At 37.6% G+C, this 19,086-nt stretch overlaps 1 protein-coding gene across 4 annotated transcripts in view; it reads right to left on the reverse strand.

Moving 5' to 3' along the window:
* The window catches only part of NAP1L1 (nucleosome assembly protein 1 like 1), a 33,871-nt gene that overhangs the window by 13,980 nt on the left and 805 nt on the right, over positions 1–19,086 (reverse strand). For 3 of the 4 annotated variants that reach the window (XM_023749739.1, XM_006083944.3, XM_014451417.2), the window contains exons 2-4: positions 8,487–8,524; positions 4,057–4,142; positions 2,542–2,644 (exon numbers count right to left, since the gene is read on the reverse strand). In XM_023749739.1, coding sequence (XP_023605507.1) covers positions 2,542–2,644; positions 4,057–4,142; positions 8,487–8,503 — 206 coding nt within the window. In that variant the 5' untranslated portion in view covers positions 8,504–8,524. The remainder of the gene's footprint in view (positions 1–2,541; positions 2,645–4,056; positions 4,143–8,486; positions 8,525–19,086) is intronic. The other variant, XM_023749741.1, reaches the window with a different exon arrangement.

Below are 19,086 nucleotides of genomic sequence, written 5' to 3' on the forward strand. Positions count from 1 at the left end.
AAACAGAAAAAAAAGTAAAAGTAGTCATGTTCATTTCATTAAGCTCTAAAACCAAGGGATAGAATTACCACTCTTGAAAGTTTTTTTATTGTACATACATACATGCATATATTCATTTCACTAATGAATAAAGATCCTGAATAAAAGTATTAACTACCTAACTCAATGATGTAACAATACATCATGATTCAGCTTATTCCAGGAATTCGAGGTTAGTTTGATATTCAAACTATGTATTTCAAAATATATATTTAATATGTACTTAACGATGCAAATAAAAAGTCAAAAGACCATCTAAACTTAGAAAAAAAAATGGTCATAAAAATCAGACACAAATTTAAATGGAGATTTTATATTCATTCCTGGTTAAGGTTAGAAATAAGACAAAGATGCCCATTTTTAACACTGATGCTCACCATAATATTGGCCAGTGTTATAAAGAAAGAAAAACAAACACGTGGTATAGTGTAATGTGGAAGATTACAGCTAAAACTGCCAGTATTTGCAGGTAAGATCTTTCACCCATGGGAGAAAATATAGAATAAATTACTATAGTAAGTGTACCAAGATTTCCAATATAAAATCAACTTTAAAAAAACCAAGAGCCCTCCTTCTCTACATCAAGAACAGCCAATACATTAGAAAATTAAGATACTATTCACAACAGCAACACAACTAAGGTATATAGGAATTAACCAAGAACAGACTACATAGAAAAGCTGTAATAAAGACACAGTCTGATCTGAATAGATATAAAAATATGGATGAAACAATTTAATATGAAAAATGACAACTCCCTACCATGCTAATATATTTATTTATTCAATGCAATAGCTATCAAAAATTTTAGTTTGGGCCTAGCTGGTTTGGCTCAGTGGATAGAACATCAGCCCGCAGACTGAAGGGTCCCAGGTTTATTTTGGTCAAGGGCATGTACCTCAGTTGCAGGCTCAATCCCTGGCCATGGTCGGGCGCAAGTGGGAGGCAGCCAATCAATGTGTCCTTCTCATATCGATGTTTCTCTATCTCTCCCTCTCCCCCTCCTTCCACTCTCTAAAAATCAATGGAAAAATATCCTTAAGTGAGGATTAACAAAGCAAAACAAAATTTTAGTTCAGTTTGTTTTTTGAAAGAACCCTAATAAACTTACTATCAATCATATAAGTACAATAAAGGTGTACAGGTAGGTCAAACCATGATGGGAATGGGAGCAGGGAGCTTGTGTGAGGTGAGGGGTGGCAGAAGAAAGCAACTCATCCTGCCAGATATTAAAACATACTATAAAGCCATGGTAATTAAGTGTGACAATGACAAAACAAGAGGGGAAAAAAGATCAATGAAACAGCAGAGTCCTGCTCAAAGACAAACACATGTGTTTATAAAAAAGTGATATGCAATAAATGTGCTAGCACACTAAAAAAGAAAAAAAAAGTGAATGCCTATTCACATTAAATACAAAGATGTACCCTAGAGGAATTGAAGACCTAATGGTAAAACTAGTCAACAGGAAATAGAGAAGAAACTAGAAAAGACTTAACTTCAAAAGAACAAATCATAGGTAAAAACTGAATAAACATAAAAAGTAATAATTTTTGTTCATTAGAGGGTATTATGTGTAAAGTAAGTAAAAATAACTGATAAGGGATTAATATCTAGAATACATAGGAAATCCTGCAAAACAAGGAAAAGATAGTAAGCCCAAGTAGGAAAAAGGGCAAAGGATACAAATGAGCAACCTAAAAGCCTCACAATTATGAGAAAAACTCATCAGAAATCAGGAAATCTAAATAAAATAAGCCTGTACTTCTTCAATTGGTAAAAGTAAAAAAACTATAAAGCTGAATGATGCCAAATGTTGGAAAGGACACAAAGATAAACCAACCTTCATTATATTGGATACAGTCATCCTAGAAAGCAAGCTGGAAGTACCTAAGGCTTGTAAAGCCCAGAACTAGCAATCCCACTGATAAGTACATATCACAAAAAAATTCTTACATAGTTCCTTAAGAGGAAATGTACAATGACCATTACAATGGACTTTGTGTTGATGGAGCTTGGAGTCAATCTAGTTATCCATCAAAGAAAACACATGTAATAAAAAACATGGTGGACAAACATCACGGAGATCCGGGAACCATTTAGAGGCTAGCTAGAAGCTTCTATAGATACATATGGATGGATCTTAAAATCATAAAGCCATATAAAAAATTGCAAGCAGAATAGAATATTTGGGCTATTACTAATGATTTATATTGCCAACAAATTAAATAAGAAATCTGTTATTTCTTCTAATTCTGTGCATTTCTAATAAAACCTCTAAACAAATCTCAGAAATGATTAAGATCAGTATACTTCCTGTGGAGATGAAATTAAACTTTAAAAAGACCAACTCTAAACTGGTGGTACTTAGCAAAATCTAGATATTAACAAACATGAGTTTTCCACTATTATGTACTTAAGTCCCAGATGGCCTTAAAAATAGATACACCTACAATGTTGATTACAGAAAGAGAAATAAGAACTATGAAAAAGAACTTGTACCTTTCAATGTATCCTGTTGGTGTTTCTACCAGACCATCAAGTCTTTCTTGGAGGGCTGCAAGAATCTGAGGATTTTGCATCATCTGAACAGTAAGCTGACGCGCTTAAAAAAAAGGGGGAGGGGGCATCGAAAGAAGGATTTTATGAAAACGTATTATGCTATTTTAATAGGACAATCCAATCATGAGGTTTCCTGACTAGCTGGTATGAGTAGAGATGAGCAGCAAGCTAAAGAAAATTCACTCTAGGAAAACCTAATGTTCAGATTCCTAATGATCTCTAGTGTGTGTCATGTCTCAGGACCATTTACACAACTTCTATCAACAGTATTCCTTCTCTTACTACTATCTTGTGTTTCAGCCATCTTGCATTTTGGGATGCTCAAAGCTTCATCCAGATGCCTATCTATGACTCGATAATTCTTTGAAGGCAGACAACACATTATCAGAAAACTGCAAATACAGTAACAGTTTGGAGCCTGGGAAAAAGTACAATGAGTAACCCAGTTTACTTGATGTTTGTTTGTATAATGTGCCTGCATATGTCTTAATAGAGAAAGTTAACAGTTAAGTCAAAGGTTGTAACTAAAACCAAACAAAATTTGGTTATCAGCATGTCTCGAAATTATACTTAACCCAAATGTAGCAAGATATATGCAAAAATTAGTTTGCTATCTTCTTCAACAGACACTACCCAAAATTTCCATTTAATTTTTCAAATTATGTTTTCAAATGACTGCTAGTATTAATTTGATTAGATGTATAGTTGTGATAACCCATATCTTTAGAATATCAATACTGGCCACTAAGGACACATGGTCTGTTATCTTTTAAGAAAATGTTGCATGATGAAAGCTAAAACTAAGTTCACTAGTCTTAACAATTAACCTCATTCTGGCTTAAAAATGAAAAGTTGATTCATCTGTTACCTTAATATTCTTGGCTATCTATAGGACAAAACCTAAAGCAGTATAATTCCACACTACCATCACTAATTTTCATGTCTCTTTTTTGGTTGGATTAAAAAGGGCATGCACACACACTATATATTGTCTACATATTAAATACGAAACATTTTCAAGTAAATTTAAACTAATGGTATTTGTTTAGAAGCACCACCAAAAACAACTCCCACCATCTCTAACATTTCTAAATTCAGGAATGGGTAGCTAAGCTGTTTGACCCAACTATGCCATGTCACCCTAGCAGTAGAGGGTACACACACAGTGACTTCTGAGGGGTCACTATACTCACACCTTCCTCCCTTACCATCATTTCATCCCCATCTTCCTCTGGCCCTCCTTTCTTTCTTCCCTCCCCCAACATCAAACACACATACACAAACTGTTACTAAACTGAGGTACGGGCTGGCTGGTGGATAAGGATCAAAAAGAGAACTACCTTCTAGAACAGCAGTTGCCAACCGGTGGTCCGCGAGGTCCGAAAGGTTGGCGACCACTGCTCTAGAAGACATGTGCCAGTAATCACTAGAGCCTGAAAAAATGTAAAATAATACCTTTGATTTTTGTTTCTTCACCAGTTTCTTCTTCTTCTATTTCTTCAACATCATCCAAATCTTGATCAAGTTCAGACTGTTCTTTGCTACAATATCATAGTATCACACCAAGGTTCAAATGTACCGAATTACCAAAAATATAAAATATGTAGAAAAACTTCAATTCATTTCCTAGGTTAATATGCCTCTTTCAAAAATATGAAATAGAAAATCTAAAAGGGAATTCTGTTTTCTTTCTAACTTCATATGTAAACAAGTACAAATATTTTTAAATTTCATTTAAAAGCATGTGGTCAAATATAAAGTTTATACTTCAACCTTTAAAAATATGGTTTAACAGGTTTTGGTTCAGAGAATGTGATGTCAGGAAGTATGTTTCCTACCCAATATTTATTGATTTTTCTTAGTAACAGCACCCTAATTTTATATGAGATGGCAATTCACAAAGCTAGAAAAATCTACATTTCCCAGCCTACCTTTTAGCTAGCTTGTGGCTACATAACTAGATTTTAGCAGTGAGAGAAAATGTAGTAATATAGAACTTTGAGAAACCTTCCTTTACAGGATGGTAAACAGCTAAGAGGCCCCCTTTTATTTTTTTACATTTCTTCCTCCCTAGAATATGGATGTGATGACTAGAGCCTGGGCAGCCACAATGGACCATGAGGCAACCTAGAGAATGGAAGTCAGCAGCTAAGGATGAAGGAGTTTTGAAAAACAGAAGAATTCTGGATCCCTGATGGCTGTGGAATAACCATAGCAGTCTGTACTCATTATCTTTGTGGACTTTCATCCTTTTTCTTTACTTCACAGTGAAGATAGGGAAAAACAGTAAACATTTAAAAAGCCTGAGACTACTTTATGCTTAGAGCAAAGCCAGGAGGATGGCAGCATTGTAAGAGAAGGTAAAAAATAGTAAGATAACATTCTTCCCATTTCATCTTAAGTCTAGTTTCTGAAGATGAGATTATAATTAGCATTAAAAAGGGAAATAAGAATATCTAAGTCAATATATAGAGATTTTACATTTTACTATTTATTTGGTTTAGTGATTTAGTTGTTTTACATGTTTAGAAAAGCGTTTGAAAATTTTTCATATATGGACAAATACTGTCTAATTTTCATATGGGGACAAGTACAGAAAAAGTCAACTGTATTCTGCTAGCAAAATTTATATTCCCTTCAATTAAGGGGCAAAAAAAAAAATCAGCCTTCTCATCAAAAACAAAAATAATCATTTCTGGAATATCTCTGACGTAGTATAAACTTGATCCTCCTTCAGTGTCACTTCATTCAACCATTCATGAAACATCTAAATCTTAAAGGTAAAACAGGGGTCCACAACTATGTGACATGGCCAAATCCAGCCCACTCCTATTTTTGTAAGTAAAGTTTTATTGGAATACAGCCAGTTAATTCATTTATGTATTGTCTTTGGCTGCTTTCACACTGTAACAGCAGAGCTGAGTAGTTACAAAAGATCACATGGCCCAAAATGCCTAAAATATTTAACATCGGGTCCTTTACAGAGAGTTTGCTAACTTTTGCTTTAAATAACTCCCCTCTTGCCTTCCTTCTCCAAAGGCTTGCAGGCATCCAAAATTAAATAATAAAAGAGGTAATTAACTTTTTTCCCCCTCAAAATTTAAAAAATGAAAGTGCCTGAAGGGTGTGGCTCAGTAGTTGAGCATCGACCTATGAACTAGGTCACAGTTCAATTCCAGGTCAGGGCACATGCCCGGGTTGTGGGTTCAATTCCCAGTAGTGGGTGTGCAGGAGGCAGCCAGTCAATGATTCTTGCTCATCACTGATTGTTTCTCTCTCTCTCTCCTTCTCCCGTCCTCTCTGACATCAATAAAAATATGGATTAAAAAAAGACAGTTAAGATGGCAAATTGCACATACTCATCTGATCTCAATCCTTCCAGGATCCCCACTAAAATTATGATAAAGGGTTTTTAAACAGACACACTCTGAAGGACAGACAAGGAGACGCAGGAGCAGCAACTTCACTGAGGACCGAAATCTAAGCAGAGGGAAAGCTGAGAACCAGCTCAAACACAGAATCTGAAAAAGAACACTTAATCTGGATAAAACAGGAAGAACAGAGCAAAACCTGATAAGCAGTTAAATTCTCAGATCCTCTCCCTCACTACAGCAGATGACAGTTTCTTCTCTGGAAAGGGTTAAACTGAGAAGCTGGACGAAAGGATCACAGACAGTTACGAGTATCAAAGATATGACATATGCACACTAGAATAGTGAATGTAGAGACCCCTTCCTAGCAGTCATCTCCCAATTTGACTCCCAGAACACCCATCCTTCACTGAGGTGTATCTGACCAGCCCAGAAAAAAAAAAAAAAAAAACCATTCTGTCACTGGGGATTCTCATAACAAATGCCCACACTGAAGACCTTCCGTTAAAATCCCAAATGAATAAGCTTCCCCTTCCCCAATGTTCTAGTCAACTTTTTTAAAAAAAGTTCTTCAACTGCCTGTCCCACCCCACCCCAACCTTAATGATTACCTTCTTTTTTGAGGAAAGCCTCTTACATTGAGACCAAAACAGAGGAAAGAAAAATGTAAGAGCAAATATGACTACACAGGGAAGGAAGCATCCAGAGAAAATATATTACAATCCATAAAACAAGAACAAGATGCTATAAAAACAGGAACAGAGAACAAAGGAGCTCATGAAAACTAAAAAACAGAAATTTAGAAACTCAATACAAGAGTTGAAAGATAAAGTTTCTTTAGCTTTCCTTAGAAAGAGCAATGAGACAAAGATGGAAAATAGTACAAAAGGTTATTAGAAGAATCAGTCCAACACACAACATAATAGGAGATCCAGAAAGAGAAAACAGAATAAAAATAAGAATATTCCCCGGTACTGAAGGTCCACCAATGAATGCACAACACAAGAGATAAAAAAAAAGTTCCAATATAAAATTTCAGAATTCTGAAACCAGAGTAGCTTCGAGAATAAAGATACATTGTGTAGAGTTTTTTTTTTTTAAGTGCCACATATAAATGATCAAGAATTATGACTCTGAATTTCAAAACAGCAAGACTAGAAGCCAGGTGACAATGAAGCAGCAATGCCTTCAAAATTCTTAAGAAAAAACGATTTCTAAGTTAGAATTCTACACACAAACTATCATGCATAAGAGCAGAAATGTCATTTTCATTCATACCGTCTAAAATAATTTATTTCCCTTGTATTCTTCCAAGACACTAAACTAAAGAACCAACAAAGAAAACAAGGGATATCACAAACAGCAAACCCAAGAGAGGAGAAACAAAAAGAAACCTCAGTAAGATAGAAATAGATGCACAATTTCTTAGCTAATCTAAGAAATCCAGATTGGAGGAATGTGATTGAGGCAATAATACTTTGAAAGCCATGATCACTAAAATGCCTGTTGCCCATCTTCTTTTTATGCTGAAGACAGCACGCCTGGGAAAATTAGTCAGATTCTTACATGTATAGTACTTCAATGTGTTACCCTTGTGCTAAAATTTTCCTGCCTTTCCATCTCCATGCTGTTGCCTGTAATAGCTGTAGATAATATCATGCCACCCCTACCCCCAAGTATTGTTTTAACCTGTCCTCTAAGTTGGCAAGCTACTGTAAAATTACAAGCAGCATATACTGCAGCACATCCCATTTTTCCTGACCATATTTCTGCAAGATACCCATCCACACTATATTAACCCTGTTTGTAGCATGCATGACCTTGCCCAATGACTTCTCAAAAATAAGCCCTTGAAAAGTTAAAAAAGCCTCAGTAAAGTTAAAGCCAGACTATGACCCAGATAGCCTTTTATTTTCCTATTTTGAAGCCTTCAACTAATAGTGGTAATATTGCCTTTTTCTTTATATATCTAAGTGTGTGACCACTATTCAGATTTTCAGAATTAAACATTAAGAATTTATAGGTGGTAAATCTCTAAAGAAAAACAACAAAGAAACAAATTAGACAAAAGCCAAGATAGAATTGAGAAGGGACACACATTCTAACAGTAGTAATGTTCTATTTTTAAAAGCTTGCACACAGTGCCCTATTATTCTTTAAACTCTACATAGACATTTTATAACACTTTCTATCTTGCATGTATGATACATTACAATGTTTGGCATAAAAATCTTTGGGAAATACATATAGGATAAAGTGGACTCTGCAAGTATTTATGATTCATTATTGTGCTCAGCACTTTCCTAAAAATAAACACTGACAAATGGTTTGTTGTATTTATGACAATGATTATATATACAACATTTTGTCTTGGATACATGGTATGCAACTTTTATAAAGAGCAGGCACTAAACATTAGTCATTACCATATATTTCCTACTACATAACTAGTACTGCTGTTAACTACATCACAGTACAAATATCTGAAAAAGAAACAAACTATCTGCCACTTACTTGTCAATGTCTGCCATGTTGTTAAGAACTCCAAATATCTATGGAGAGAAACAACAATGTTAAAAAAAAAAAAAGCATACAATTTATTTAAAACCAAAACCCTTTAAATCAATACCACATTGAAAACTATCCCAAAAGAAATGTATACTCCCATTAAAAAACCATCAGTTAAGCCCTAGCTGGTTTGGCTCCGTGGATAGAGCATTGGCCTGTGGACTGAAGGGTCCCAGGTTAGATTCCGGTCAAGGGCACATGCCCAGGTTGCGGGCTTGATCCCCAGTAGGGGGCGTGAAAGAGGCAGTTGATCTCATCATTGATGTTTCTATCTCTTCCTCTCCCTTCCTCTCTGAAATCAATAAAAATATACTTTCAGAAAAATCATGGAACAGACTTTCATGTAGCCCAAGTAACTTTTCAGAGGATACAGCTTAAAATAAGCAAGTTACTAGTAGGCATTCAGAATCTATCATGTGAGGACTTTTATAATGGCACTATTGCTAAAGAGTCTATGTTAGAATTACAGAAAAGAAACAATACAAAGGATTTTTATTCAAATTCCTGTAACAACTAGGAATGATCAATTCTTGCATAAATTTTTAGGCTACTTAGTACCTCACAGAACAAACCCTTTTATTTTTAACAGCATTAATCTTTATCGAATTCATGTTTAAAAGCCAAAATTTGCCACCTACTATACTCATTATGATCCCCCCAAAATCTTTCTTAAAAAAGTTTAATAATCCTTATATCAAATGTCAGCCTTTTAAATTATGTAATGAGTAGAGGCCTGCAACCCCTTCCGGACATCTGGTCTATTTAGCATATTACGCTTTTATTATTACAGACCAGAGGCCCGATGCACGAATTTCGTGCAAGGGGCTCGGCCCTCGCAGCCCCTCGCAGCCTTGGCTTCGTCCAGAAGGTCGTTCTGCTGTTCATCTAATTAGCATATTAGCTCTTCATTATATAGGGTAGTTTAAAGGTCTGGGTCCCGCCCTGACCAGTTTGGCTCAGTAGCTAGAGCGTCAGCCTGTGGACTGAAGAGTCCCAGGTTCGATTCCGGTCAAGGGCATGTACCTTGGTTGCGGGCACATCCCCAGTAGGGGGTGTGCAGGAGGCAGCTGATCGATGTTTCTCTCTCATGGATGTTTCTAACTCTCTATCCCTCTCCCTTCCTCCCTGTAAAAAATCAATATATTTTTTTTCAAAAAATAAAGGTCTGGGTCCCAACCGATGTCAGCTAAACCTTCCTGTCTCTTCAAATGTACTTCATGTCATATCACTGATAACAACCACACCCGTTAGCCTAACCTAGATATGCTTGCTGGAACACTGTCAACAATGCTCTTGGTTAGCCTGAATACTGTTAGAACTGATCAAAACACAGCCTAAGTTCTTTCTCATTTAGGATTAGTATTAACTTAAGCCCTAGCCTGTTTGGCCCAATGGATAGAGCATCAGCCTACTGACCCGGGTTTGATTCCAGTCAAGGGCATGTACCTCGGTTGCAGGCTCCTCCCCGGCCTGGGCCCTGGTCGGGGCTCGTGCAGGAGGCAACCAATCGATATGTGTTTCTCTGTCTTTCCCACTCTCTCTAAAAATCAATGGTAAAATATCTTCGGGTGAGGATTAACCAAAAACAAATTTAAAAAACCCTGCTTTTAAAAAACTAAAACTTAAGGTAAAGTGTGTTATAGTAAGGCAGAAAAATGGCTGAATGCCCCTGATAATGCAGATTAAAAAATTTCTTAATCAAGCTTAGAACCCCACATTAATATGAAGTTTTTATCTTTAAGAAGTTAAAACCTTAGTCTTTAATTCACAAAATGATGTAAGGCATGATTCCTTATATCAACATGCTTATATGCTTATTATTTAAAGTGTTAAGAGGTACTGATTTTAGCAGCCAAGATCTAATATTACATCTACACTGCTAACCCTCAGTGTCCAATTTGTGGTATTACACTTAGAATTCAAAGTCCTACAAAATTCTTTTGATTCTTTATTAAAAAGGATTCAAGACAGAACAGGATGTCTTCAGAGATGCCTTCTCCAATCTGTCCATTCTGAATAAATTAAATTTCTTGGTTGTACACACTTTTTGGTGGTTTTTTTTGTTTTGTTTTGTTTTGTTAATCCTCACCTGTATATATTTTTCCATTGATTTTTAGGGAGAGTGGGAGAGGAAAACAGAGAAACATCCATGTCAGAGAAACACATCAGTTGGTTGCCTCCTGCACGAGCCCCAACCAGAGCCCAACTAGGGCCCAGGGCCAGGGAGAAGCCTGCAACCAAGGTACCTGCCCTTGACCAGAATTGAACCTGGGACCCTTTGGTCTGCAGGCTGATGCTCTACCCAATGAGTCAAACCGGCTAGGGCCACACTTTCTGTTTTTTAAAGTAGGCTTAATTTTGAAGTCAGATCACGTGGGTTGACATCAACTTTGTAACAATCTCACTTAGGAAAAAAACTTCTGGCCTTATTTAATCATCTATAAAATTAGATAAAAAATCGTTTCCTCATTGGATTTATCTTATTAAGAAGCAAATTCATGTAAAAGACTTAAATAATTTGCTGGAACGACAGTTAAAAAACAGATTCTTTTAGTTCTGACAAATGAACAGAATGACTAATAAATATACCACTGTAATGTAAGATGTTAACATTAGGGGAAACTGGTTAAGAGGTATATAGGAATTCTCTGAACTATCTCTACAACTCCTCCGTAAATCTAAAATTACAAATAGTTTATTATTTTTAATATTTTTTTATTGATTTCGGAGAGGAAAGAGATAGATAGAAACATCAATGATGAGAGAGAATCATTGATCGGCTGCCGCCTGCACGCCCCTTCCTGGGGATCAAGCCCGCAACCCAGGCATGTGCCCTTGACCGGAATCGAACCCAGGACCCTTCAGTCTGCAGGCCAATGCTCTATCCACTGAACCAAACCAGCTAGGACAGCGGTTCTCAACCTGTGGGTTGCGACCCCTTTGGCGATCGAACAACCCTTTCACAGGGGTCGCCTAAGTCCATCCTGCATATCAGATGTTTACATTACAATTCATAACAGTAGCAACATTACAGTTATGAAGTAGCAACGAAAATAATTTTATGGTTGGGTCACAACATGAGGAACTGTATTTAAAGGGCCAGAAGGTTGAAAACTACTGAGCTGGGGCAATAGTTTATTTAAAAAAAAAAGAGATTCAGAGATTCTGAATCATCAAGTCTGATGAAGCAGACCCAAAAATCCACATTCTAAACAAGAAACATAGCTTCTGAAGTAGGCTATCTTAAGATAATCAGATCACACTGAGAAACACAAGTTTAAGTTAACACATTAATTATTTTACTGCAGCCAATAATTAAAGTCAATGAGAATTTTATTAATCCTACATGACAATGCTTTCTAAGAAAACTGAAGAATTTCCATTCCTGGTAGTGAGCAGTTAGATTATGCAGATCAATTCTACCAATGAAAAACAGTATTTGTTGCCCTGGCTGGTTTGGTTCAGTGGACAGAGCACCGGCCTGGGGACTGAAGGGTCCCAGGTTGATTCCGGTCAAAGGCACATGCCTGGGTTACGGGGTTGACCTGGCTTGATCCCCAGTAGGGGGGTGTGCAGGAGGCAGCCGATCAATGATTCTCGTTATTTTTTTTAATATATTTTATTGATTTTTTACAGAGAGGAAGGGAGAGGGATAGAGTTTGAAACATCGATCAGCTGCCTCCTGCACACCTCCCACTGGGGATGTGCCCGCAACCAAGGTACATGCCCTTGACCAGAATCGAACCGGGGACCCCTCAGTCCGCAGACCAACGCTCTATCCACCGAGCCAAACCGGTTAAGGCGATTCTCATTATTGATGTTTCAATCTCTCTCTCCCTCTCCTTTCCTCTCTGAAATCAATAAAATATACATATATATTTTTATTGTTTAAAGATTACAAATGGTAGTACATGTCTCCTTTTCCCCCCCCATTGACCTTCCCCCGGCCTCCCCTACTTCCCTCCCTCCGCACATGCCCTCACTCCACCCCACCCCCCACCCCTCCAGCGTCTTGTGTCCATTGGTTATGCTTATATGCATGCATACAAGTCCTTCGGTTGACCTCTTACCCCACCCCAACAATGTTTTTTTAAAAAAGAAAAAGAAAAACAGTATTTGTTAAAATCCTGAAAGCAAAAAAAAAATACAAGTGAGATAGTAAGGAATTCCTAACCCCAAACAAAAGGCAAAAGAGGAAGCAAAAAGATAAGTAGAAGGAAGTCCCTTTTGGCACGAGGGCAACTGCCGCCCACAAATTTAAGCTATTGTAGGGTGAAATCAAAAGCTCTGGACCTTTTCAAGTTGAGGAATCTTTTTGACAACCCTCCTCAATTAAGCAGTAACCCCAAAGTGCTAAATTCTCAGGGAAATTAAACCAGTTATCCTGGATAAAAGCCCAAATTCATCTCATCAGTGTTGCCCTCAAAACCCCAAACTAGGAGCTTGAAGTGGTCTCGGACAGCATATCCAAATATAAACGAAAAGCACCTTCATCCTAGACCTGTAATAATTCATTAAAGTAATTTTCAAGAGCAATAGGGACAACAGAAAAGAACACAATAGAAACCAGTCTATAAAGATTTAAATATTGTCAAAAAGGCTACAAATGTATAACTATAAACACAGACAAAAACAACCATGTTAACTGTGTTTGAAAATACAATGCCTGCATCCGTTATCTATAAGGATCAGTCATCTATTAAAGGTGATAAAGCTAATTTGGCAAAGAAATAAATAGAACTAGAAAAAAAATAGGTAGGATTAACAGCAGACTAAACACAGCCAGAAAGAGAATTAACTGAGCTGGAAGCAAGCTTAGAAGAAATCTTCCAAAATATGGCGGAAACTAAAGGATGGGAAACACTATAGTTCAAAGGCATTTTGGGATACAATAAAGTCTAACACAAGTTAGATCTAAGATTTAACACAAATTCTAGGAATAGAAGAGAGAATGGGCAGAATATTTGAAGAAATTAAGAGCAAAAAATTTTCTAGAACTAATGACTGATAGTCCTACAAATCCCAATCAGGATAATTAAGACGGTTCTTTTCTCTTCAGTAATACCAAAAGACAACAGAATGTGCTGTTATGCTTAACATGCTGAAAATAACAAAGGATTTTAAATATATTTTTTAATTGATTTCAGAGAGAGAGCAAATAGATAGAACCATCAATGATGAGAATCATTGATCAACTGCCTCCTCCATGCCCCCTACTGGGGATCAAGCCTGCAACCTGGGTATGTTCTCTGATGGGGAATCCAACCAGTAACCTCTTGATTCACGGGTCAGTGCTCAACCAGTGAGCCTTACTAGCCAGACAAGGATTTTTAGAATATTATGCCTAACCAAAACATCCTTTAAGTATAAAGATAAAACAAACTTTTAGGCAAAATTTTCTCCAGCACTCTCACTAATAAATTCTATAGGAACCTTCTTCAAGCAGAAGGCAAGTGATCCCAAATGGAAGGTCTAAGATATAAGAAATGAGGGGCAAAAAGGATATCCAACTGTTTCTAAGTAAGTATTTAAACTAAAGGCCCCCATTAAAAATTGTAAATGAAACACAATCCTAACCAAATAAAACTGGTATCACTGTATTAACACATTGTATGCGGGAAACGTATTTATACGTTTTATAAATACGTTTCCCGCGTACAATGTGTTAACATTAGAAAACCAACTTTAAGGAAAAGCATCCTATATAATAAAGAGCTAATATGCTAGTTAGACCAAACAGCAGAAAGACCATCCGGACCACCATCCGGAAGACCTTCTGGACGAAGCCGGGGCTTCAAGGGCCTGAGCCTCTTGCACGAATTTTGTGCATCGGGCCTCTAGTTACTAGAGATAAAAAGGTGAAAGGTTCGCCCTAGCTGGCTTGGCTCAGTGGAAAGAGCATCAGCCTGTGGACTGAAGGGTTCCAGGTCCGATTCCCATCAAGGGCACATGCCTGGGTTGTGTGCTCCATCCCCAGTAGGGGGAGTGCAGGAGGCAGCCAATCAATGATTCTCTCTCATCAGAAATACATAATATATAGATCTCAATGGAAGATAAGGTTCATCAGGACTGAAAGCATATGTTAACCTGAGAACTTGAATGCAAAGAAAACCTTTCAGTGGAGAAAAAGAGGATAGCAAGTGATAGAATCAGACCATAAATTGATTATTTTGTGATCTTATAATAGTTAGATGTCCAGACATGAGCTATCAAGTAACTTATCAATGCAATAACGTGGTTCTAAGTAAGTTCTCCTTACTTTCAGTGAGCAGGAAAGTTAACATTTATAGGGCCTATTCTTTTTTTGTTTTTTAATATTTTATTGATTTTTTACAGAGAGGAAGGGAGAGGGATAGATAGTTAGAAACATCAATGAGAGAGAAACATTGATCAGCCGCCTCCTGAACACCTCCTACTGGGGATGTGCCTGCAACCAAGGTACATGCCCTTGACCGGAATCGAACCTGGGACCTTTCACTCCGCAGGCGGACACTCTATCCGCTGAGCTAAACCGGTTAGGGCTATAGGGCCTATTCTATAGTGGATTAAGCTTTCCTCTTATTTACAGATAAAATAGTAAGCAACTTGCTCAGCAACACACCAGAGGTTAAGTGAAGAAACTAGGAATTAAAATCTGACTTTTAAAACCCATGCCCAATCCACCATTCCAAATACCAAGGTGCCTTCTTTATCAGCCTACTGCCCCATGGATTATGCCAATCGCTACAAACTACACATTTTAAAACAAAAGATTTCCCTTTACCTCAGACCTCATTCCAAATGCACTTCAATAAATCTCTTTCAAGTATTGCTGCTCCATTAACATTTTCAGTGGTCCAGGGCCTCAGTACTTTAGTCCCAACCAAAATGAACACCTATTTGAGAACACTATCTTCTGTTCAAGGGATCTCATTACCTAAGGTATTATCTGATCCAATGGCAAAGAAATGTACTGGATTGGACTGATATTTGAAAATACATGCAAACATAAACAAAAAATTTATTCACCTGAAATATGACATATGTTGGAAGACAACTTCAAAATCATCAAGTGCCACAGCTTTTCTTTGGAGCATAGTGAAACCCAAGAGGGCTTTTGAATTCCAAACTGATGTACAGCATAATAATTTAAGTCAAGGTAACTGTCCCTTTTAAAGCAATACAAAATCCTATTCATAAATCATCATTGCTCAGTTATGCATCCTTGGATAAGTTCTTTCAACTATCCAATTTTCTCAATAAAATGGTCATAGCCCTAACTGGTTTGGCTCAGTGGATAGAGCGTCAACCTGCAGACTCAAGGGTCCCAGGTTCGATTCCGGTCAAGGGCATGTACCTTGGTTGTGGGCACATCCCCAGTAGGGGGTGTGCAGGAGGCAGCTGATCAATGTTTCTCTTTCATGGATGTTTCTAACTCTCTATCCCTCTCCCTTCCTCTCTGTAAAAAAAAACAATAAAATATATTAAAATAAAAATAAAAATCATCATTCTCCCCTTTAAAAAAATTTTAAATAAAAAAAAATGGTCATACTACCTACCTCCAGGAACACTATATCTTAATATTACATGCAGAATTTAAAATGTTATTGAATAATTACCCAATAAGTGCTGACTGTTGTGTTCTTCTGTACCTGGTTTACCTTAGAAAACAATCCAAATAAACTCTTCAAAACTACAGCCTCCTTTCCCAATAAAAATCAAAATATAGTAACCTTCAGAGCAAGTATGTAGCAGTAAAAGGCAGTTGATAACCAGAAGTATACGGGTTACCTTCTGTGGCAAGCCCAGTAATGTGATCTGGTGGTCTACTGTCAATGTACTAAACAATTTACAAGGATGAGTGAAAACGACAGCACTCACCTTCTCTAACCCCTACTCTGCCCAACATGAAAGAACTTCTTATTCAGATGAAATTAGTATGAAATGGGACTTATAGGTTCTTTCATGTAAAGAATGTTATAAATACTACTCCATCCCCCAATCTTTTTCTTCACACCATCATCACAATTCTAGAAAACCAATTTGCTTTTTTGGTTCATAATGTATGATGTATATTCAAATAAGAGCTAAAATATTTACTCAAAGAATCAACTAAGAATACAAGTAATCACAGATTTGATTAGATTTGAGGATCTGAATAGATCATTAGTTTTCTAAATTAATCAGAACCCATTCCCTCTAATCATTTCTTTCATTAGTATTTCAAATTTATAACCAAGCAAAAAGTGAACAGAGTAAGCAAAGTGGTATTTTGACATTGTTAAAGAGAAAACCACAGGCCCAAAATGGCCTCACTCATGCTAAAAGCCCATGATACCAAACCTAGATTTAATACCTGATCTAATTGGAGTTTCATCCTCTCCCAAAAACAATCTTTTTAAAAATATATGTTTTTATAGCCAAAACCAGTTTGGCTCAGTGGATAGAGCGTCGGCCTGCGGACTGAAAGGTCCCAGTTCGATTCCAGTCAAGGGCATGTACCTTGGTTGCGGGCACATCCCCAGTGGGAGATGTGCAGAAGGCGGCTGATCGATGTTTCTCTCTCATCAATCTATCTCTCTATCTCTCTCCCTTCCTCTCTGTAAAAAATCAATAAAATATATTTTTAAAAAAAGAAATAAAAACATGTTTTTATTGATTTCAGAGAGGAAGGGAGAGACAGATGTTTCTACATCAATGATGACTGTTTCCCAGAAACAATCTTAATCAATCTGGAATTTTTTGCTCAACACCAATTAAGTAATCTCTCCCATGGACCATCTCCTTGCCCCCCTCCACCCCTTTGGAAAGAGACAATTGCATAATAGAAACCTCTCAGCCCTAGCTGGTTTGGCTCAGTGGAAAGAGCATCCATCCAGCTGAGAGCTGAAGGGTCCCTGATTTGATTCCAGTCAAAGGCACATGCTAGGGGTTGCAGGCTTGATCTCCAGTAGGGGGTGTGCAGGAGACAGCCAATCAGCAATTCTCTCTCATCATTGATGTTTCTATCTGTCTCTCCCTCTCCCTTCCTCTGAAATCAATAAAAAAAAAAAGAAACCTCCCTGCTGAAAAAAACCCTGTTTTCTTTTTGTTAATAGCAACTTTGCCCTACCCTTCTTCTCATAAAAAGCTTCCATTTGGTACAACCCCTCCAAGGGGTGGATGGGATGCTGCCCATCCTTTAAAAAAGCCAATTAGATCTTCAAATGTACTCAGCTTAATTTTGTTCTTTAACATCTTGAAATCAAACAGATTCTGCTGCTTTTAGCCCCCTTTCCTACAAAAGGACTATGTAATTAATGTTTAGAATCAAATCAATAATCTGGAGATAACATGGACAAGTTACATAAGTAATAAAGTGAGCAAAAGCGCCTGGCTGGTGTGGCTGGACGGTTGGGCGCTAACCCACGAACCAAGAAGCCACCAGTTGATTCCTGGTCAGGGCACATTGCCCAGGCTGTGTGCTAGATCCCCCAGTAGGGGGCAACCAGGAAGCAACAGATGGATGTCTCTCATAGATGTTTCCATCTCTCTAGCCCTCTCTTTTCCTCCCTCTAAAAAATAAAACATTTACAAAGTCAATGGTCCTGTATAATTAATTATTTCTTAAATGATCAACAGCATTTTGTATTAAGTGTTGGTACAGGCAAAATTTTTAAATGCTATAAATCAAGTAAGAAAAACAATCTATGAAGTCAAGATTATTATATGTTTAGTTCCATCTACCCTTCAGGCTTCCTAAAAAACAAACGCACGTATAAATGGGGCCCATTTCTGAACAAGCATTTGATACTCATTAATACTCCCAGAGGATCGCTGTAAATCTTTTACCTCGTCAGTTTTTAAAAATTATTGACTTTATAAAGGGAGAAACACTGATTTTGTTGTTCCATTTATGTATTCATTGATTCCTGTATTTGCCCTGATAGGGATCAACCCACAACCTTGGCATAACAGGTCAACACTCTTAACCAACTGAGCTACCTGCTCCCCCTCCCTACCCCCTCTCCAAGTTCTAAATAATCCTAAATGCAGCAGGTCCTCGGATATGGTGGTTCCCCTCAATGTTGGTTCATTATAAAGTTGAATAGGTGGTGCAGGAACTTAACTCGTGTTTATACTGACTAGCCTATGGTAATCTGGTTTCCTTGTACAGCACACAGTTTTGCTTCAAGTCAAAGAACCTCTCTCTTCTGGGAACTTCAATAAGAGAAAGCAATGCAAGTCCTAGAATGAAAGACACTGCGAGCCTGTGGTATTGCCCCTTTAGAGCCGTTCAAGGACTACATTAGTTAGGATCAATCCTCCCCCAACAGAAAAGCCTGGCCGAGACACCCATCCAAATTCCAGCTCTACCTGAGGTACACAAAAATATCCTGAGACCCTGCCAACCAATCCTTTCCTCCTGTATCCATACAGAGATGAAGCCCAAAGAGAGGCAGTTAGGAGCCGGACACCCCAGGGCTGGACTCATTGTTCACTGCTCATGCTTCATCCCACCCTTTCTGCAACTTCCAGCAAGAACGGGCCGCCGGAGCCCCAATCGCCGACTCGCCCCCAGGTGGCG

The sequence above is a fragment of the Myotis lucifugus genome, unplaced genomic scaffold (assembly GCF_000147115.1).
Source record: "Myotis lucifugus unplaced genomic scaffold, Myoluc2.0 scaffold_9, whole genome shotgun sequence".
NCBI classification, from domain to species: domain Eukaryota; kingdom Metazoa; phylum Chordata; class Mammalia; order Chiroptera; family Vespertilionidae; genus Myotis; species Myotis lucifugus.